The sequence below is a fragment of the Falco cherrug genome, chromosome 3 (assembly GCF_023634085.1).
Source record: "Falco cherrug isolate bFalChe1 chromosome 3, bFalChe1.pri, whole genome shotgun sequence".
NCBI lineage: Eukaryota > Metazoa > Chordata > Aves > Falconiformes > Falconidae > Falco > Falco cherrug.
Window position 1 is genome coordinate 100,722,238 of NC_073699.1, and position 22,360 is coordinate 100,744,597.

At 39.6% G+C, this 22,360-nt stretch overlaps 1 protein-coding gene across 1 annotated transcript in view; it reads left to right on the forward strand.

The window, feature by feature from the left end:
- The window catches only part of CDKAL1 (CDK5 regulatory subunit associated protein 1 like 1), a 427,152-nt gene that overhangs the window by 295,333 nt on the left and 109,459 nt on the right, over positions 1-22,360 (forward strand). Inside the window, exon 12 of the mRNA XM_055705480.1 lies at positions 19,589-19,769. Within this exon, the coding sequence (XP_055561455.1) occupies positions 19,589-19,769 (181 nt within the window). The remainder of the gene's footprint in view (positions 1-19,588; positions 19,770-22,360) is intronic.

A 22,360-nucleotide genomic window follows, 5' to 3' on the forward strand; every position in this document is an offset into this window, starting at 1 on the left:
ATGGTAACATTTTATATAAAAACGAACGTGATTGTGTTACGATTTGCATTCTTGATTGGTTTCTGTCTTAAATATTCTATGGAGTTACATGGTAATAAGTCATTACATGATTTTGTGCTGTTGGCTGCCTAAGATTACTTAGTCATACTTTCTACAGAATGCAAAAGTATTGGAGGTATTTTGAGGCTTTCATCATTATAAGAATAGCAGAAACTGGAGTCTGTCTTTTAACATGTTTTCACAAAATACAGCTTTTACTTGACAGTATTAAAGTGAAGTACAGTAATTATCACATTAGGTGAGAATTTTTTTTTCGTGTTTTCATTAATAATGCAAATAAACATTATTTTTTTCCAATTAAAATGCTCAGTTAGTTCTTTAGAACAAAAAATCGTTTCATTGATTACGTTTATGCAACAATAGTGGCTGGAGACTTTTTATTCTTTTTTGAAATGTAGCATCTGTAGGGGGATATGCTCCAAGCCCCCTGTTCCTTGCACAGAAATTAATTTATCTTTCAATGTGACTTCTAATCAGTTAGAGCATCCTGCTCTAACTTGTTGACTCCATCACAAATACTTGTTTCATGTTCACTTTAAATCCTCTCCTAATACTTTTTATTAATTTACCCTTTCATTTTTAAGTTCTGGCTTGAGGTTTGTCCTCTGACACACTGGGTTGTTCTTTTTTCCTCTAAACAAGAATGTAATTTCTGACCTGGTATAGATTTGAGTTTTGATATTTGCCTCAATGTGGTTTTTTTTTCATTTTCTGGTGGACGTTCCTTTAAAAATAAAGTAAATGCCTTTACTTTCTGACAGAAAAACACATTGCATCTGAATATCCTGTTTTTCTGATAACTGAGTCCTAAGCCAGAAACTTGCAGTAGCATCTTCAGAGTTTTTACTTCCTAAATTCGGTGTATTTTTTTGTCAAGGAAATCACTCTCAGTCCAAGTTCTCAGTTACTTCAGTAGCACCTCCATTGGCTCCAGGGAAGGTGAAATGTGAGGGCTTTGGTGAGGTGCAACCCCAGGGTGCAAAGGTGTGTGTTGTCCTTATGCAGCTTTCTTCCAAGTTCCTGGGACTTGAAGAAGGCACAAAGAAATGTTTTCGCAATGGGAAATGGTTTCTTCGCAAGTCTTATAGATACTCATCCCCTTGGTGATATTCAGATCTTATTGTTGCATACTGCAGGCTGCCATAGGTAATGCAGATTACCTTTTTTGCCAAAATGGGTTTGTTCTGGTGTTATTAGCCGTGATTCTGGTGCCTAGGATTTTAAAATCTTGCACCTATCCATCCACCTGTCCACAAGTGCAATGGGGTTTAGGCCTTTCAGTATCTCTTGGGAGTTCACTGCCATCCTTCCCTGTGAAGACAGTTTGTTCTTTAGCTGGAAGGAAAAAGGGGATTTGTGCTCTAATGGTTGATTCTCCTTTTTTTTATTGTTTTCCATAAAGGCCGGGTAGCCCATGTAGCATTTTTGAAGTCCTTTTCCAAGGTGATATTTAACTTTCACTTATTTTAGGAAATTTAATGTGCCTTGTTTTTTTTTTAAAAAAAAACCACACACACAAAAAAACCAAAACAAAAAAAACCCACCCAAAACAAAACCAAAACCAAACTCATACTTTTCTTCACAAATGCTTATTTTGTATTCTGCCTATATTTTACATTCTGTGTGTTAGGGGAGAACCCTGAAGAGCAGTTCCTGAACTCCATGTAGCCGGTGATGAAGAGTTCTGAGAGGTTAGCAAACTCTGAGGAGTCTCACAGTAGGTGGAAGGAGTATTATAGAGTCACGGATAGGGATCACCTGCTCCTTTAACGGCTCCTTCAGACCTTATGCAACTACACTCTGCATTATACCTTTGTATTTTTTATATGCAAAGTGGACATTTGAAGCTTCACTTACATCTTTGCGAAGTGCTGGCGTATTGAGGAGGCTGCCTAGGAGAAAGCTGCGTTTGCCATAGCTCTCCCTCAGTCGTGGTTGGTTTCTCAGTGTGCCTTTCTTCAGACTTCCCATGTTCTTGGCTTATCTACCGTGACTGCAGGCAGTCCAGCTGAAGAAGAGATTTATTTCCTTACCCGTAACTGGTGTTACTTTGAGATATGCTATCTATACATTTAACCCTTCAATTTAGCTGTGTGTCTGAGTTATGTCTAGTCTGTGCATTCTGTCTTGGATGGGAACTGAGCCCCCCCCTGTTACTCCATGAACCACTGGCTGAAAGAGGTGGGCCTGAAGAATGTTCCTTGGATCCTGCTGTGATAACTTCGTAGTTGACAGTGCTCGCACATACCAGTGTGCGATTACATGTAGGTAACTCATCTTCCTGAAGTTGTATATAGGTGGCTAAATGGTCTTTTTTCTTCACCCTACAACATGGCTGCTTTGATACTTTTTTGGTAACAGCAATCCAAATGCCAAAGATATTGCAGGGGTTTTGGTTTCAAGATGCAGCTTTGCCCTAAAGGGTGAAATATTACCGCTTTAGCCTATTTTTAGGCTGAAAACTGAGGTAACTTCTACAAGAAAACACAGGTGTCCTAGAAATTGAGAACAGAAAAATGAAAGAAATGTTTTTGCAATTGTATTTTTGTCTAAAATATATTTTTTTATATATATAAAAAACTTTAGTGAGACGCTTAACTACTTTGTCTTCTACTCAGTTGTAAACCCAAGCTACTGAAATCTCTGGGATTTCAGAGCTGGCACTGAAACTGGGGCAAGGAGGTGTTCTGAATTTTAAAGGCTTACAGTAGATCACAGAGGATGAAACATTTTTCCATTAATGCACTCAAAAGGTACATCAATAAATAATATCTAGAAATATTCATGTTTTTTCTACCTACTTAAAATATGCCTGTACCTCCCACCCACATGAAATAAGCATTTTCGGAATGCTCGTACATAGATGGCAGCTTTACGTTAGTTGCTCAGTATTCTCTACATAATAAATGAGCTTAAATTGTCTGAGATACAGATTGTTTCATTCTCAATGATCTTGATTTTTCCCCTTCCTTTAAAACTCCTTTTATACCCTATCTTCTGTTTTTCTCAAAGTTGAAAAGCCAGTGTCCGTGTTAGGCTCACCAAGTTATACCCAGACATTTGATTTCAGCTTGGGAATTTATAATGTTTGTACCAATCTTGCGACTAGTCCATATTTCTGCCTAAGGATTCTTTGTCTCGTGTTGGTATTGCGGAGCCAAAAGGGTACCATTGTGCCTGGCAGGCATTTGGCAGGCTTTCCAAATTCTTTTAACTGATGCTCGAAGGCTGTTGCGGAACATTATGGGATATGATAAAATTCATCTCAGTAGTATGGTCTGAATGCAAACACTCCTGTTTCCATTGAACTGATTTGATTCCATTTTTGTATTCTACTCCCTTTGAATCATAGTATGTGTATTTTATAAAATTATGCATTACATCTTAGTAGACTTTAATGAGGAGAGTTCATGGTAACTGTTAAATTCAGACTTGTCTTCAGCTTGCAAAATTGGGTATGTATAACCACCTCATTCATTTGAAACATTTTTCAAGTCTGTCAGTATTGATTTAGTTTAATTCTAAGCCTAAGTCTGCTCCAGTAGTAACAAATGAGAAGTTTGTCAGCATCTGTTTTGGGAAGGTTTTTCCCCGTTGCAAACTGTAATATAATTCTCTGATTAGAATGTTGGGAGCCTCAAAAATGCCATTTGTTTCACCTCTGTCAGCCTCACTATCAAGGTACTCTCTCTTTGTTTCTATATTTATCTCTTTAGTAATAAAAGCTTTCCATTTTTTTCTTTATGAGAACTATTAGATTTTATATTCTTGTCTGAGGACATCACTGATGTCCTTTTATACTTACCTATTTAGAGGTTTTCAATTCTGTTCCACATGTTGCATAAAATTTCATGAGTATTGCTTTTACAACTTTTACCAGCTCTTTGGGGATTTCCTAAAGTTTATCATTTTCCTCAATATAAGACTGATGGCAGTTCCTGACCAGTTGCCTTGCTCCATGCTGATTCTCATTTCCTTTTCAATAGTAACCGTCCTGTCTAGTCTTCTAATTGTGGGAGTCTCAGAGATTCTCTTTGGGTTCCATGACTTCAAGTGCAGATTTTTCTTTCTTATTGTTTCAAGATACAAGAAAACCTGTTTCTGTTAATCTTCAGGCATTACTCTTGACTTTGAATCAAGTTGGTAAACCGAATTGGTAGTGATCCTGTCTCTTATTTAATTATGTATTTTCATATGTGAGAAAATATGTTAACCTTCTCAGCTACATCTTTATTCCTCTTCCACTGCTATTAATTTTTCCTGAAAACTTACACCCTAAATACAATTTTCATAGATTACCTATTCCAATTTTAATGTTTTAGTGATGCCAAAGAGTTTTGTTGCCATAATTTGAATGCTACCATAACTTTGAATTCTTCGTAAAACATATTTTTAATTTTGTCTTTGATGTTTCTACAGTGATAACAGCATATTGTGCTAATTCTCTTTTAACCTTCAGTTGTAGAGTTGTCCACTGATAGGTCAAACCAGGTAACTGCCCACAGTGTCAAATCTCCTTAATTGTTTCTCCACGGTATACTAACTTTAAAACATTGATTTTCTTCTTATTTGACTTCTTTAAAATGTGGTAACACATCAACACTGTGTCTGTGCCCCTGTGACACATGCAAGCCCAAAATGTTTCAGGTACCCACCATCCGAGCTTCTGTTCGGATAGCTGGAGTGGTTTGTCTTTTCTAAACGTCTAAATTTTACTTGGACTTCATGAATAGCTTTGCTTTTTGTGGGTTAAAAGATAGTAAGCTGCTATCTCTCCTCACGTTGATGTGCAGTATTCCTCTTAAGTTTGAAGTGTTGTGGATCGTCCCATTTAGGGAGTCTGCTTTGGGCAGCAAAGCTGCTGCTCGAATGACTTGGAGAGTCATGGCTGCGTACAGCCTGGCAAAGTTGGAGTCCTTCTGAAGAGGCGCCTGAACTTACACATGTTTAACAGTCCTTCCTTGTATTTAAAATTTTTGATGGCGACAAAATCTACTGTTGTCCTGATAACATAGGAAACCACGTTAACTGTAATTTTTAAGGCGTCTGCACCTTGGTGACACACTGAAGGTGAACTAGTTCAGTGAACGGAACAGAGAGAAATGGGTAAAAGCATCCCCGGGGCAACAGTGTCTACTGAATTTGTACTGTTTTACCTTTGTCATTGACAAACCTAGCAGTCTACAGTTAAAATACCATCTTTTTTCTTTCTGATTTTGCTTATGATGTCCTGTATGTATACTTCTGTATACATGTTTGCATTCTTCTTCAAACCTGTTGAAGGAATGCATGTGTTAATTACTTGCATTGGCCCCAAAGTACTAAACTGGTTTTGCCTCTTACAAAGGAATGTTCTTAAATTACTGACAGTTCTAGACAAAGGAAACTGTTTCCAAAGTCTTAAGAACGACAAGTACACGAGAACCTGGTCAGTTGAGGCTATCTTTCTGAAAAGTGAACTAGGAGATTTTAGAGCTGTTTTCCTGCTGATATGGCTTTTTCTGCCCCGTGTCCTCAACTGCACAGCTGACTCAGTTTGTTCCTCCGTTTGGAAGTGGAGTCACAATATTTTGCTCTAAATTAGGTTTTATTCACTGATATGTAAATTATTATTTTATGATTATAGGCCAATCCTGTGTATTTAAGGGAGTCTTTTATATTCTGAACTCACCTGCTGTTCGGGTGTACCTGAGAAAAAAACCAGATACTTCTTACCGTCATTCTGCTGCCTTCCCATTAGCTGAGCAAACTGTGCTTGCCGATAAAGACTGATACCGTTTCTGCTGTGATTTCTTTAAAATCAGGTATCTGTCAGAACATACCATGAATGAGATGAGATGGTGTCATCTACAGACAGTATTTGTTGGGTGCCGTCACCCCAGTGATGGCCATTAAATGCACAGTCATGCCCAGCTCCTTCTGTACATCGTTCCAATTATTTGTTTACATGAATGAGTAATTCTTTATACACACTCACTTTGGAAAATTTGCTTCTTAATTTCTTTAAACTAATTCTTGCAAGATAAATTCTCTGTTTCCCAGTGATCCAAGTTATACTGCATTGTGTTGATTTGGAACATAATTTACATTACCGTATCACACTTTCATTAGTAAAGCACACTGGATTTCTTTGAAGTTAAACTTGTGGGTTTTCACTTAAGGGAATAGCGTTGTTTGTGAGTCTGAAATGTTACATCTGAAAATTTAATTCTGAAGCTATATGGGGTTGTGTTTCAAGCACATCACAGTGCTTGTGTCATACCTTGTTTTGAAGATTTAAGACCGTATTGTCACATTTGCCAGTGTAGCATGGAGTAAAACTGAAAAACTTTGAAGCTGCTTGATAGCTTTGAGTCGTTATGGGCTGGGGAAGCTGTATATGTGGATTTTTGACCCAAATACTACACTTACTCTTAAAACTGAGAAATTTAGTATCATTATTGTTCAAATTTGCTTTTTATGCTGCTCACAGGAGCAGTAGGTCCGTATAGAAACTTTTTTCCATATGATCATGTGTAAATATTGCTCCTTAAGGAAAAAAAAAAAAGTGTTAGAGCAGTGATGGTAAAAGTTTTTGATGCACCAGATCTTCCATTTATAAAACCATAAGTCTCAAGACTATCTGGAAACATTGCCCAGTCCCCTGCATGCTGTATGCAGCTGTTAGTCCTGAAAACTATCTGGGGCACAGGTATTAAGTCTGCAATTATGAACATCTCTGAATAAGGATGCAGAATTATAGCTGTCATAACATTGCTATTCAAATTGCTCTTTTGTTTCGTTCTTTTTCTATTCTGTTCTTAATTTCAAAATCCATCCTCTGAAATTTCACATTAACTTTGTATACCATTAACCTTTGCTTCCATATTGAGGCATTCAAAGCCTGTCGGTTTTGGATGTAGTAATGTCCTAGACTTGCGAGTGGAAAGCATCTCTGAAAATTAGACTGTTTGCATTTCATGAGGGATACTGCCTCTGAAAAACTCAGTTTAGGAATGTATAGCAATGTACAGCAAAAACTGGTGTATGGTAAAACTGTAGTGCTTTTTAGCTACAGTAAGAGTACCTGAATTGTCTTTTAAATGTCTCTGGCTAGCATGCAGGAAAACTGCTTATGGCTGCTAGAACCTTCCCCCAGATGACCAGCCTGCCCCCTCTCACTTGAATGTGTGGTTCAGATATTTAATTATAACACCACTTTCTGTAAGTACTGTGTTGTTAAGGATGTAGCATATAAGCTGCTATGTTTTGTCTGATCGACTGGTGTGGTAGAAGTTGTATTTCATTAGGCCTTTGAAAAGGGAGTGGAGATTGTTACATTTAGTGTGCATCATGCATTTTTTGTTGTTGTTATTAGCAGCTCTTTCCTTCACAGCCCCGATCCTTCCCATGTAGATGTTTGCACCCGAAAAACATTCCATGTGGTGATTTCTCACAGAGGAACAGGACAAAAAATTTCCAGCCGAATTGTTTGTATAGCCTGTGATGTGAGAGAATAATATCTCTCTTAAATCTGTCAGCTGTTGGGGGGTAACTCTTTCGAGCTGAGCATTCCTCAAACCCTGCGTTGCTTTAGTGCCAGCCTTCCCGGGGCCCTTCTCCTTTCTGCCTCTGCTGCAGCAGTCCTTCAAATAAACGATCTGGAACGAAAACCTTGGAATAAAACCTCTGGCCCAATGGCAATTTTAGTTATTTATTTTCTTCCTTGATCCATTCTTGGTTCTGTTTCAGAGAGAAATCTTGAATTCTGTGTTTCAGTTAAAGTCTTGAAGCTTTTCACCTTACTACTCCTTCTACTCCTCCTTCTGTCCCCCCCTACCCCACGCTGCTGACTTCGGCCTGTCTTTTGAAACATGCTTGGCCTTGACGTGTTTGCCAGTTCTAGCTTATTTATTATCTAAAACTTTACCTAGACTGTGTGTTTCTGCAAAAAGTTACTCACTTCCATCAGGTTCATGCCTTAAGGGGAAATAACGTAATAAGGAGAGGGCTGTTGCTCCTGACTATTTACTATCCAGCTGCAGGGTCCTTCACTTTTTGAGATGGCATCTCTACTCAGCTTCATTTTTGAAATGACGTATTCATTGATTGGGGGAAAAAACCCCACGTTTTTCTGATTTTCTATTCAGTAATAGCTCAGAAAGAGGGTGAGACTAGTACAGGTTTGAAGAAGGTAGATATGCCGGCAATCCCCAGCTTCTCATACATAGCCGGTAGAGTGAAACTCAGCGTAGTGTTTGAGTCTCTGTGGAGGAGAGAATTTTTTCCCCACCTTTTCTTTGGCAGTTTCTGTGTTCCCGTAACAAGGGAAAGCGGTAGTAGGAGTCCTCTTTTCCTGGATTTTAACACTGATCGTATTGGCAAGGGATTTTTTCCAGTTTGGTGTCACTGTGCTCTAAAAGTAAATTTCAGAACATGGCTGTTGTAAAAGTAGTGTATTTTAATGAATTTGGGAGGTAACATTTCTGTAGGTGTGGAGTGTTAACCAAACCTGTACTCGCCTCGCATTTTCTTACAAATAAACAACTGTCATTGACATTTCTTTCACGTCCCTTACCTTGTGTAAGGTCTGTTGCCTTTTGATATCTGCTTACTAGAAAACAAATGAACCAAAACCTGAAAGAAAAATTAAAAATGCAGATGATTTGTCTAAATTCTAGAAATACTTGAAGAGATTTTTATCTGATTGTGCTGTAATGTTAAATGCTGTCAACACCCCTCTCAAAAAAGATATGTTACAATAGGAAATGTAACTGTGAAGACTTAACGGAGATGATCCGAGGTATGACAGATCTGTCACACAAAGGAAATTAAGGACTCTTCAGTCTGGAAAAGTGCTAATTGAGAGGGACTAGAACAGAGGTCAATAAAATTGTGAAGCGTAGTGAGAAGGTGAACAGAGCTGTTACTGGTCTGTCCCAGCATAACAATTAGGGGACATCAAACGGAATTAGCAAGTGGCAGAAGCTCCAAAGGGAGGGAGGCTGGTTTTGTTGGTTTTCTTTTTCTTTCAAGTGGTTATGGTATGGAGGGGTTTAGATTCAAGAGGAGACTGGATGCATTAATGGAGGAGAAGTCCATCAGAGGCTACTGGTTACAAAACTACCTCTGACAAAATCCAGTTGTTGAAAGGAGGAAGGGATTCTGAAGGACTCTAAATCTTCCATCCTTCCCCGGGCTTCTGCTGCTGCCCATTGCTAGCAGGAGACTGCTGGCTTTGGTGGACCTTTGGTCTGATCTGTCTGACCTTCGAAATCCCTGAAACATAACAGGACTGTAGATTACAGAGGGGCAAAACCACAAGTTCAGAAAGATTTTTTTTTTTTTTTTTTTAATTAGCACTTGTTAATGGAGCACTACTTGCAGTTTTTCATTTGGTTTCATCGTGCCAAAAAGGCGTGTTAATCATTTTGGTTTATATGCCTGATTTCTGTGTCAGAGTGAAGAGCTAAATGACTGTCGCTGAAGCAGATGCGGATGGGTCCTCGGAGCCCAAGACGTTCAGTATTGGTGAGAAGCATTGTGTCAGACTGAGAAAAAGTGTACTATATTCTCAGCTACTCATGGCTGGGATCCTATTATTTCTGACCATGCTTGACAGCTCTAATGTTAAACAGTGAAGGGTCTTAGAAAATTAGCGTAATTTCAATGGCTGCTTTAGCGCAGCAGACATTGTCAGTTCCCAAGAACAGTTCCCTGGTGCAACCCTTAATAAATTCAAACTTTATTTTTAGTGATGACCTTTAGTAATGCGAGCCTTGATCCATTGAGATGCTGTTCACTTTTGATGCATCTCCAAATCCCTTTTTTATGCATTTTAAATCAACACACGCTTATTCTGAATTTATGCGTGTGGATAGACAGAGAGATGTAATTTAAACACATCTGTTCAAATATGCATTTCAGATCAACTTGGTGCCGGTTCTCATAATACGGCTGAGTTTTTGATGGGTATTATATCCCTAAAGTACACAGCAGATGGTATTTATTAGAAATTGGATGGAATTGAAGTTTAAGGATGTTGAGCTTTTTGTCTTAAGTCACTCATTTTTTAATCATAAAACAATAATGATCTGAAGTTATAAATCTGTAATGAAGTTCTGTAAAATGTTTCATATTTATGGCAAGAGCAGAACACCTTATATTTGAATAAAGTTAGTTCAAGCCATAACTGTTTGTTTAAAAAAAAAAATTGATAATGAGAAGTATTATAATGTTTCTTATAAAACATTTGGGCTGCATCTAGCAGGAGCTCTAGCAACCTTCACTCATGTTTAAAGAGAGAAAAACAGTGTGTACTCTTTCCTCCTCAGGCAGTGAGCCATGCTAATTATGAGATATACTTCTTATCTAGGTCACTATTCCCCAACAACAAGGACAGACCTAGTCCCTACTCGCACGGCATCCTCCATACACCTATCCTTCGCAAGCTGAGTTCTGGAAATCGGGTCTCCTAGCTGCCTCCAGGTGTCGTTCAGCCCAGTTTCTGGAAGAGCTCTTCTGGGGCGGGAGGTGGGCTTGGAAAAGAAGAATCATAAAAAACACCCAGTCTCACTCTCAGATAAACTCTGAGAGCTTTTAGATTGTGTATCATCAACACAGCTACAGTTCTACAGCCTTGGTAAGGTGACTTGCATCAAAACCACTCACCACTCCAAGGTTCCAAACCAACCTCTTCCACTGCGCTTGCAGATCAGCTGGACATTGCTGCAGAGTGCAGAGCTCAGGTGTAACGTGTTCCCCACGTGAATCACCACCGTGAGCAGCCTCTGGTGCCCTGTAGAAGGCACAAAGCAGAATGCACGCGGTGACTCCATAGCTGTCGGCATGCTAGGCTTCATAGGGAGTTTCTGCTGCCCTTCAAATCTGAAGTGCTTCACTGTGAATCACTTCCAAATGAGTAGGATTTATGGTCTTGCCAATTATTCTGCCATGTATGGGCATACACCCTTCTTCAGGGAAATCTTCAAGGATACTCTGAAGAAATACTCTGGGGGCTTCTCTGTGGTCATGTCTGGAGTTTGTCTCTTTTGTTATTTTTTTTTTTTTTAAAACCCAACATATAAATAATATGCCATTATAATTTCTTTGTCTGGTTTATTGTGTCTTAGGCATCAGTTTCAGAGAGGTAGGATCCAAGCTGTGAAAACAATTAGAAAAACAGAACAAAAAGTCTTAAGATTATGCATTTTACACACACAAACAAAATTTGACTTACTTAAATGTCTGCTAGTATTCAGTGTTTCAATAGTGTAATGAAAGTAAACAAGTGAGTTGACTTATAAATGAAGCCATTATACACTTTTACAAACAGTAACAAGATAAAGTTATCTTCACTTTAATGCAGGCGAACTGCAAGGCGAAGGAGAACTGATTTGTGAGACAACCTGGAGCTGGATTAGGCAGTAATAGAGAACATTTTAAAATATTTGAAATGATGTAATTGCATTGCAGTGGGAGCACATACATGAATAAAAGATGTTAGCAGGTGTCCTGCCAGGGTGGAATCTCATGCTATTGTATTTAATAGAAATATATACACTGTAAACAGCTATAAATTTGGTAAAAGTAATCAAAACAGAAGGTCTGAATAACTAATATGCAACACAATTTAAAAATAATGAAGTTTAAGCCTGATAGTTTATTAAATAAACTTTTTTTCTTGCACTGAATATAAGTAGATTATTTTTTTTAGGCAGCGAGGCCAGAACTTTCACCCGTTTCTCCCAGTATGCAATTGTATCTGACACTATTGGATGTAGTATACAGTTCAGGTTTTTTCCAATATGGTTTATTACACATGTAACAGAAATTCAATCGAAATGCAGTAGACTCATCTTTTCAATTCATTTAATCTGATTGACAGTTCGATAGAAGCAAACATAAGGTCCCTCAGACTTAACAAAGCTTCAAGTCAAAGATATTAATATGAACTACAGAAGAGTGAAGATGGATACTTTTACATTATTTATATTTTTTTTATTGAGGTCTGAGTCCCTGGCCATGCCCGCTCCAATAACTTGCCACCTCTCTGTTCTTTTAGATCATCTGTGAAGTGTCTGTCCTGTCTTGCAATTTATACTTTTAGTGCTAAATTTTATAGTAGTGCTTTAAATGTCTTTCTTGTGAAGTTATGATTGGATCTTCCTTATTTATCTGACAATCAGTAGCAAAATCTCCCACTATTTGTCCTGATAATTTTGGTGATGTCATGTGTCTAGAGCAACTGAACACTGGAAAAGGAAATGGCAGCATTGAATAGAATTTCATATAAAAACTAGTAACGTATGTTCTGTGGTGAACTTGATAGTACTGCTTGGGTTTTTACATCATTTTCTTTAATATTAATGTTCATGATATATATAGCTGCATTTGGATAAGCATTCTTACCAAATGATGGTTTATATTTAGCCGTAAGGCTCAATCTGTTATCATTTAAAAGGCTTCACAAAGGAATGTTAATGAAATGTCTACTGTCGTTGAACCGAGGTACTTTCCAGTTTCACTCGATGTGTAAATCACTTGAGCGATTGATACGAGGATTCAAAAGAGCTCTTTTTTATCTGCCACAGAGGTTTTGAACCTGTACATCCTGAAGTACTTCTAAACGCATATGGAAAAGATTACTAAGAAAAACATTGTCAGTGGATAGCCATTTATTAGAAGTCTGTTCATCCGTTGCATAATTTAGGGTAAATCATAAACTGAAAAAGATGGAGAGCCCCCTGTTTCAGAAATTATGTTCAGGTTTACTCCCCTAACTCCAGACACTTGAATTAGGAGTGTATTGTGCTGTGCCCCATTCATCGTCTGTGGAGAGAGAGAGAAGTGCAGGAGGATTTCAGATCAGAAGCAGGCTGAATCCCTTCCTGAAAGTGTTGGGATCTTCCCATGGCTTAATTCTCAGGTCAATCTCCATACAGTCAAGAGAGAGGCAGGCTGAGGTTTCATGTTGTCACTAGCCTTTGAAAGAGGCAGTGCTTCCAGCTGAGCACTCTGTTTCTCTTGTGCTAGCTCCAGCTCGTGTGAGTCCTCAGTGAGCAATTCCAGTGTAAGTCAGAAATCCCAGAAGACTGAGCCCTGTAGAGAAGAAGGAAGGGGGTTAAGGGGCTTCTGGAGGACTTTGTGTGTGGTCATGGGGAAGCTGCAAGCATCTCCGTCAGCTCCACCACAAAATGCCGAGTTGAGGTGCCTGTTAGGTTCTGCAAATACGCTTGAAAGACCAACTCTCAGATACTTTCACGTTTTTTCATCCATTAACTTCATTTCATCTGCGGGTTTCCTAAATGGGCGTATACTGCGGAAAGGTTCTAAAATACAAAACAACGTGTGTTTTTTCCCAAACATTTTTTCAATGCAAATTTCTAATTTATGAATCAAGAAGTTGCTAGGTCATCACATTTGTTGGTTTGACCTTAATTACTCTAGTTTTCCCAGGCACACTTCTGTACACTTCCCTTGTATGCTTCTGTAAGAACATGTAGTGTTTCAAATTTATTCATATAGCTCTTTATTCTAACCCAGTATTTTGTTATACTGGGAGGCATGGAGGTGGGGGATCTTGGTTAAGAGAGAGTCGGTGGCTTTAAGTCATTGCTGGGTTTAAATGTTGATTGCCGAAAGGGAAGTGGGAAGAATATGTGATCATGCAAAAGAATTTCAGGTGGTCACACGAGTAGGTGAAGATGCTGATGAATTTTTGCATCTTCACGTAATTTCTTCCTGGAGTGTAGGTTTGGTTTGTAATGGTTATTGCCGGAGGAGGTATTTTCTGTAACTAATGCCACATGAAATGATCCACGTAGCACTCGAATCCTATCAAGTTTTACACGTTCGCTGCTGGTTTTCTTAGATGTCTTGCTCTGTGAAAATAGGGGGGGGTTACTGTTTTATTTTTGGCAGCTTGGTACTTGTACCTCTTCCCTAAAGCAAATGACCAGGGATTTTGCATTTCACTTCCAACTTACCTTCCATCAAGAGTTCTCTAACTTCCCTCTGATGGGGAATCAGTCCATGCTGTCGCTGCAGTATCTGCTATACTTTCCTGTTACAGCTCGTGCAGCTTCTGTTGTCTCTCACCCTGGTAATTAAGTCCCCTGGGCAGAAAAGAGCAGGAAACTTGTCACCGTGAGCATGTACCCACACTGCTTACTGGTTAGAGAGATACCTAAGCAAACAGATACTTCAGGAAATACCTAGTTGTACTAGTGATAGTTTATCTCAGATTTTTTTATTATTTTGTTTTTCTTCTGGGCTTGTTTAGAGCTAACTCAGATGCGCTTGAGCTGTGAGGAGGCGACTCTTAGAGCCACAGTTACCCACAGCACATTCCTACTTACCGATGACTTTAATTCCAGGCATCAGCCGCTCCTTGGGGAGGTAGAACGATTTCAGTCGAAGAGGCTGACTTGGTTCCTCTTCAGGTAGAGGGTAAGATGTTGTGTTTCTTCTGTGTCCTTTCAGATACATCTGCTCCTCTCTTCTGCGAGGTTTTTGGTATCTGTCCTCTCAGCACTCGTTTCTGATCATTTCTAGGTGTGCTCGTCCTTACAGCATCACACTAAAATGGACACTTCTCTAATGTAAGATTAATTAGTTGATTCTTTTTGATGGTCACAACTGCCCAAGATGATGGTGATCTGTACTGCTGGGCTGCACCAGGACCACAGAGCGTGTATCTGCTTGAGTAGGTGGAAGGGATTTATATATGCAGAAGGACATAAAGGAGAGAGCGTTGAGGAACCCTATGTATTAGGGCTGTATTATCTTGATTATTCCTCAGATTCATCTTTTTCTGAAATTCCACCATTTCATTGTAAATATTCCAATTGAGACTTGACTCGGGACTCAGCTTTTTCTTGATTTTGTAAAGTTGAGTGAGTGGAGATGATAGCATGTCTTCAGAGAAGAAGTCTTGCAAGATTTATGATTGCCAGATAAAATGACACACGCAATCTTTCTGGGCATTTGTCAGGATTATAAGTGTTTAAAATGGCTGGCAAATTTTCTGCTCAGAAGTGTAGAAGCAGGCTGGCCACCTCCATTAGCTAGGCTATACGGAGCGTCCAGACTTCTGTATGTTTGAAGCAACCTCCTGCTTCAATAAAGTAGTTATATGTTTCATAAAGGCTGCTGTGTGTTCTTGGTTCACTGAACAATGTGTTGTGGAGCTTCTCCTCTGACCCTAGAAAACATTTGCTGCAATTGAAGTTTTAGACTTACTGTAAATGCATTTATGTAATAAATGTTACAAAATGCTTACAGGGGATGTTCAGCAGTTTTTTTCTTTGTTTACTTCAGAATAGATAAACTCCGTTTCATTTCAAAAAACAGTTTAATATTGGCTGATGCACAAGAAATTGTTCTTGTGTAATTTTCCATCATATTTCATAGCTGGCACAATTTTTTAAACATTGTCTTAATCTATGCAATAAGGAATTTTGTGCTGCTTTCTTTCAAACTGTCAGAGTAAAGGTCACTTTAATTTTCAAGTGTATATGTGTGTTATATTCTTCTGCAATTATTTTTTTTCCCTTTTTTTCCATTAAGAAATTATGTTTTGCATGTGGAACTAATTGTACTTATTTTTGTTCATCAGTGCTTTGAGAAAGGCTGAGAGCTTGATTTTTTTTCAGTACTGGATTTTGAGTGAAATCTTATGCTTTTTTACCCCCTTTTAAAACTATTTTTTAAACAATATAATCAACAGTGGTATAAAAATGCACTATGCAATGTCATATTTTAGGCAGTCATACTGAATTGAGCTGTAATTAATTGCTGTTGCTGAATACACTGTGGTCCTTATTCTCTTTTCATATCCTAGCTTTTCTTTGTGTGTAATAATTCCATCCAGAAGAAATCTAATTACTAGGATAATTAACACCTTATCACCAAATGGAGTTCAGACATTTGTAGAGTTTATGAATTTTTAAAATATGTAATTTCCTTTTAACTGAATGACAACTGGTGTTATGGAGAAAAAAAAGCATATTTTATTGTATCTAGTTTGATTGGACCTTATAATTCATGTTGCTATAGAAACAACCAAACCTTTACAAAGGATGGTATTACTACTACCACTGGTAATAAATGCTTTGACTGTTGCCAATAGTGTCATTAAAATGGTTAAAATAACTTTATCATAATGGCTTTGTCAAACATAATGAATGTTCTGTTCATGTTCTGAGAAATGGCAGCTGATGTTATGTGATACTGATTTATAAAGTAATCTGCTTTTTCTTCCATAAGCTTAGTATTACTGCACAAGATACTTGCGATGTGAACAAAATCAAGTTGCAGAACACAGTGCTCCTCTGTTCGCTCAGTCCTTAAAGCCAACCAATTTTATTGTTACTTGATACCAAGCAGAACTTCATATTTTGCAGTTTGTTAGTCTTAAGAAAGCAACGGCAACCGAGGCTGTTTAGCCAACAGCTCTGGGGATTGTTGCTGCTCTGTGCAATATTCAGCTTGTTTCCCACTTAGGATTATTGGACCAAGTCCTTGAAAATGTTCAGTTTGATAGTGATTTTGATTTGGCATTCAAATGCCATGTTTTAACTTTGTCTCACACGATAGAGTCTGAATTCATGAACTCAAAAAGGAATGGAAATAATTTGGTTTCTTCTGTGGGGATTTTTCATAAGGAAAAGGTGAAAGAAGATTCTAATAATATAATGGCTAATAAATTCCTGTGTGGCTAACTGTGTATGCAGGCACATATAGAAAGGAGGCCAAGGCATTTGCTTTGATATAAACTCATTGCCAATACTTCAATAAAAAAAAATATTTAAGTTTAACAAAAAAAAAAAGAAGTCACAAAAGATACTTACTGCCGTATACTGTTCATGTGAAGGCTGCTGTGCTGAATATAAGCTCTGCATGCTCTAATATTGCACCTAATCAAATTACTATGAACAATATTCTCTGCCTCCCCTGTTTTGGGTCTTTTGCCAACAGATTCTCCTGTTCCAGTAGAGCTCGTTGTTGCAGGAAGTTTTTCTTTCAGCTATTCCAGCTCGAGTTTCTTCACCCCTGTAACCACGTTAGATTTTCTGTGGTGATGTACTGTCTAATGAGAAATGATAGTTCTCTTTGGCCATCCAAATGATTCATAAATTGTCATTTGGATTGCATGCGTTTGTATTTACAGTTCTGCTGTCTGTTGTCTTGGTGGGGGAAGAGAAGACTTCCAGCCGTTTCTTGAGGCTGGAGACAGTCTTGGAGGCCCCATCTTCAGCTCAGGTGTGAGCTTGTGGCGCTGGTCTTTATGCCATTCACCCCTAAAAGAATCTCTCAGCTGTTCCCTTGCCTAGCCTACTTAAGAACCGTAAATTATGTAGGTTGGAAGGGACCTGTGGAAGTCATCTCATCTACTCCTCTCACTTGAAACAGGGCCAGCTTTAAGTCAGATACCACCGGTATCTGTATTGGCTTCTTACTTTTCCTCATAAATCGTATTTTCTGCAGTTCATCCTTGTTTCTACAACAGTTGATTCTGCGCCATCAGTAACAGCCCAAGCTGTTTCCGTAGGGAGCGCTGAGCCCTTCAAGCGCTGCACCTTTCTGCCTTTCTGCAGAAGAGCTTGGTCGTTTTTCCCACTTCACCAAGCGGGGTGAGCACAGAGCAGTACTGTGGTTCCACAGTTTCTCATGGGACAGCGGTCATCCAGTTGGCTAGTGTCAGGTTTGGAAAACGGAGCTGATATCTCCTGGGTCCCGTAGAGCGCTCTGTAAATACGATGCAGTAATCTCTTGGCTGTAGGACTCATTTTTCTGGGCCGCGTCACAGAATGACAGAAGGGGTGAGGTTGGCAGGGAGCTCTGGAGGTCATTTTGTCCACCCCCTCTTGCTCAAGCAGGGCCACCTAGAGCCAAATGCTCAGGACCGTGTCCCGTCAGCTTTTCAATATCTCCAGGGAAGGAAGCTTCACAAGCTTCCTGGGCACTGTGTGCAGTGCATAGTCACCTGGACTACAAAAGTGTTTGCTGATGAGGAGCACACCACCTGAGCCCCCATGCACTTGACTAGTGACCCCAAGAGCTCTGTAGTCACTTCTAATGCTGTCCAGGTTTCCACTCACAGTATCATTTGTGCCCACATGAAGTAACAGCAGGGAGTAGTACCAGAGGGTCAGGTGAGCCCCGCAGCATCCCGGACCCTGGCCCCTGGCAGACAGCGAAGCTCTCTAGATGGTTGGTCAGGTCAACAGATGGGTATCTGTGTCCCCCACAGCAGGGAGTCACCCATTACGATCACTTACCGCTTATTCCTGGCAGTCTTGCATGGTTTTAGGGTTTAGGTGAACCAGATGTTTTGCTTGTTGGCATAACTGGCTCCTCTTCAACTTTGAGGGAGATGAATCTATCTTGCTGTTGAAAGCCCTTAGGTGGGGCAAGATCCTTCCTTTTGGTCACCAGGTTCCATCCCTCCTCCCGAGGTTTTGCTTCACTTGGTAGCGGGGGTTGACACTACCTGCTTTTCTACTGCATATGGGGGCTGAGGCTCTTCAGGCTGCTGAGTTACAGGGAAGATCCTGTCCATCTCCCTTTCATCTTCTCTGATGCTGCACAGCTTGCTCCCTTCCTCCCATAACTCCTCCACAGCTCCTCCGAGACAGCGCAGCTCCTGCAGGACAGAGGGACATCTCACCTGGCACCAGGGCGAGCCCCCAGGGGCTCCCTGCAGCTGGCGGTCTGGGTGCAAGCCTCGACCCCCACAGGGGCAGCTACTCCAACACCTACGGGGGGGAAATGCTCAAGTGACGTTACCCCCATGCCTAAGACTTACTGTGGCACAACTTCAGGCGAAGCCCCCTTCCCCCACCCCCTTCTGTGCATCCCGCTGCGCGTCCTGCAGTGTCTGTTGGCTGCTGCTGCTGGGCAGCTGCTGTGAGGTTCTGGTGTCCCGTCCAAAGGGAGCAGTTAGGGAGCGTTGACCTCGCTGAGTAACAAGGGAGCTCAGCTACCTGTGTGTTTGTAAACCAAAGTATTTTGGTTTCCTTTTAAAGCAAAGCATGTGGTGATTTTATGGAGTACTGACTTAGAAATTAACTGGTGACTAAGAGATGTCTTGCTGGCTCCAAGGCCACTTTTGTTCAGAATTGTTAGGTTTTATGGCATGCCAGTCCCCTCCTTTGGATATCCTGCTCTGAAAATCTGCTGGCTAAGTCCCTGAAATTTTGTGGATTAAGCAGTCAGAAATCAAGATATTTACGAGCGCTGCTGATCACCTATCGGTTGGAATGAAGGAAGAGTTGGTCCAGACGTTTTCACTCTTCTGTCACAGTGCTAATCCAGTAGCTGCTGCAATCTCTTTCTTCTATTCTGTATGCTCTTGGCAGAATACCAAATGCATTTTTCCTTACCCAGCAATGGTATTAATTCTTTTTTTTTGCTCCGAAGATCATTTTAGGTCTCAATTTCTGTAGATAAAGTCAAAGAGTTGTAAGTCTATGTACACTAGCTTTTAAGGGAGCAAGACTTTTACATGTCCTTAGTTCAGTGTTCCTTTCTACTTTCTTTACAGAGTGCCTGGAATAACAATTGCTACAGACATCATCTGTGGTTTTCCAGGAGAGACAGATGAAGATTTTCAAGAAACAATGAAACTTGTAGAACAGTACAGGTTTCCGAGCTTGTTTATTAATCAGTTTTACCCACGCCCAGGAACACCTGCTGCAAAAATGCATCAAGTTCCAGCTGCAGTGGTAAGATCCATTTTCTCGTGCCACTGTACAGTGTACTCAGATGTCTTTAAGTACATAAAGCTTGTACATGAAAATGTGGATTTTCTGCAGAACTATGCTACAGTTCAGTTAAAGCTTTTTTTTTTTCAGCCCGGTAACTGAAATGCCTGTTGTATTACCTTTAGAGGTTAGCTAGATCACTGAACGCTTTTTCGTATATAAATTACTGTTCAGACTGTTAGAAAGGGTAAAACTTCGGTGGTTATACTGAAGTCATGTCTTCTTTCTATCAAGTTTTGGTTGAATGAGTACCAAGAGTGCTAGCTGATTGATTACACTTCCCCCCACCCCTCCCGCATTAAGACATTGATGACTCTGACAAGCTGAAGCTTATTGTGAATAATGATGCTAAGTGTTAATAGAGCAATGATAATCTCTGATTTATTTGTCAAATACCAAATTTGTAGGCAACTTCTCGAGACTTTCCTTATACCCTCACTACTTATAAACTCTGCTTCCTTCATCCTATGTATTAAAGGTCATTGATGAAATTGGAATTTAATCTTTCAGTTTTCAGCTGTTTCCTCCCTCCCTCCCTCCCTCCCTCCCTCCCTCCCTCCCTCCCTTCCTTCCTTCCTTCCTTCCTTTCCTTCCTTCCTTTCCTTCCTTCCTTCCTTCCTTTCCTTCCTAATGAGAAGTGTAACCCCTCCTGAATACCAACATTTCTCATCACAATTCCCATGAGGAGAACAGCCTGGTTTGATATAGAAGGTAGATGGCTTTGGACGGTATTTTGCTTGATACAGCTATTTATAAGTGATAATAACAGCAATCACATCTGAAGGCATGGTTTGATTTATTTTAACAAATTTGAGTTAGTAATTTTTATGATCTGAATCTCAAAACATGAAAATATACAAGACTGATGACTGTACAATAATTCAACTCATTATTATCTCATTATTGTGGGCATAAATAACATTTATATTTCCTCTCAGCGTAAGAATGAATTCGACCAACAGTGTAAATCACTTTAAATAAAAAAATGTTTCTTTTAATTTATGTATCCTGGTACACCAACACAAAATGAAAACTACGTATCAGTACTTGTATCACTTTGCTTCTACATCTGAAAGCTAAAAAATGTATTTCTGCTTACTCTCAGTATATACCACAAATAACATAGGATGTGTCAGCTGCTGAAGGCATAAATTGAGATTAAATTTGGCTTCTTCAGTTTATTGTTTAGAGAAGTACAGCTTGAGCAATGACTGCTCATTTATTGTAGGCTGTCTCATAATGGGAAGTACTGAGTTTTCAAATATAAATAGCTGCTGTTGAAATAGTTACTTTAGTGTGACCAACTCACACTGTTTAATTATTTTTATTAGCTTTGAATGCTTTTTTCAAACTTTTGTAAATGAAAAAGTGCAGAAATGTAACTTTTGGAAGTTCAGCTTAAAAATCAAAACATTGATTTATGTTTTTGTTTTGTCTTCTTTCATCCACAAGTTTTTAAAAGCACTATTTTCACAGGAGGTGTAAAGAGCTAATTTACCCTCTTCTATTTCACTGGGTGCCAAGGGAAGACAATATGTGAAAAGCTAAAATATTTAAAGAACGTTAGCTTTTCTGTGGTTAGGAGTGTTATTTGGAAAATGGTAATGTCATTTTAACCCAGTTTTACATTCTTTCTTCTTATTTGGAGCACTAGTACTTATTGCTTTCAGTGAACTAGAACCTTCAAAGAAGATGGGGCTTCTAATCCAGGGCCGATGAAAATCTGTAATTAATAGATCTTGTTGGTTTTTGTTTTCTTTCCTGTAGTCCTTCAAAAATCCTGTGTTATGAGATCCTTTGTTCTTTTATCTCTTTGTAGAGATGGAGAGTGACTAGTCAAACAGTGCAGGAAGAGCTTGTGCTAATCTCTTAAATTTTATATTCATATTACTTCTATAGAAGCTGATGGTCTTCCTGCGTTACCGAGAACGGGCAGGCGCTTCATGTGTCATTCCTTGCTTAGAGTAACTTGCATATGTTTCTCTGCTAGCAGAAGGAAGTAACACATTGCCATCCACGTTGTGCACTCTTACCCCTTCATCCTTTAATAAAATCTTATTTTTGTCACCTGTCCTGGTTTCAGCTGCGATGGAGTTCATTATATTCTCAGGAGCTCACGTGGTGCCGTGTCTTGGCTTTGATGTGAGGCTCTTCAGGCCTGGCTAGCAAAAAGGCGGGAGGGGGACAACCAGGGCAGCTGAGCCTAACTAGCCAGGGGGATATTCCATACCATGGGACATCAGGCCTGGTACATACCGGGCAGGGGGGGGGGGCGGGGCTGGCTGGGGCGGGCAGTGAGCAGTGGCATTGTGCACCGCGTCTTCACTTCTTCCTTTCCGTCTGGATGTTATTCTTTCCCTTCCCCTTTTTGTTATAACTGTTATTGTCATTTTTGTTATTGTTCTTTCATTTTTTATTCCATTTCAACTATGAAATTGTTCTTATCTCAACCCTCGAGTTTTACATTCCTTCCCACCTCTCCTCCCCATCCCTCTGGGTGAGGGGGATTAAGCGAGCGGCTGCGTGGTAATTAATGACCAGCCAGGGTTAAA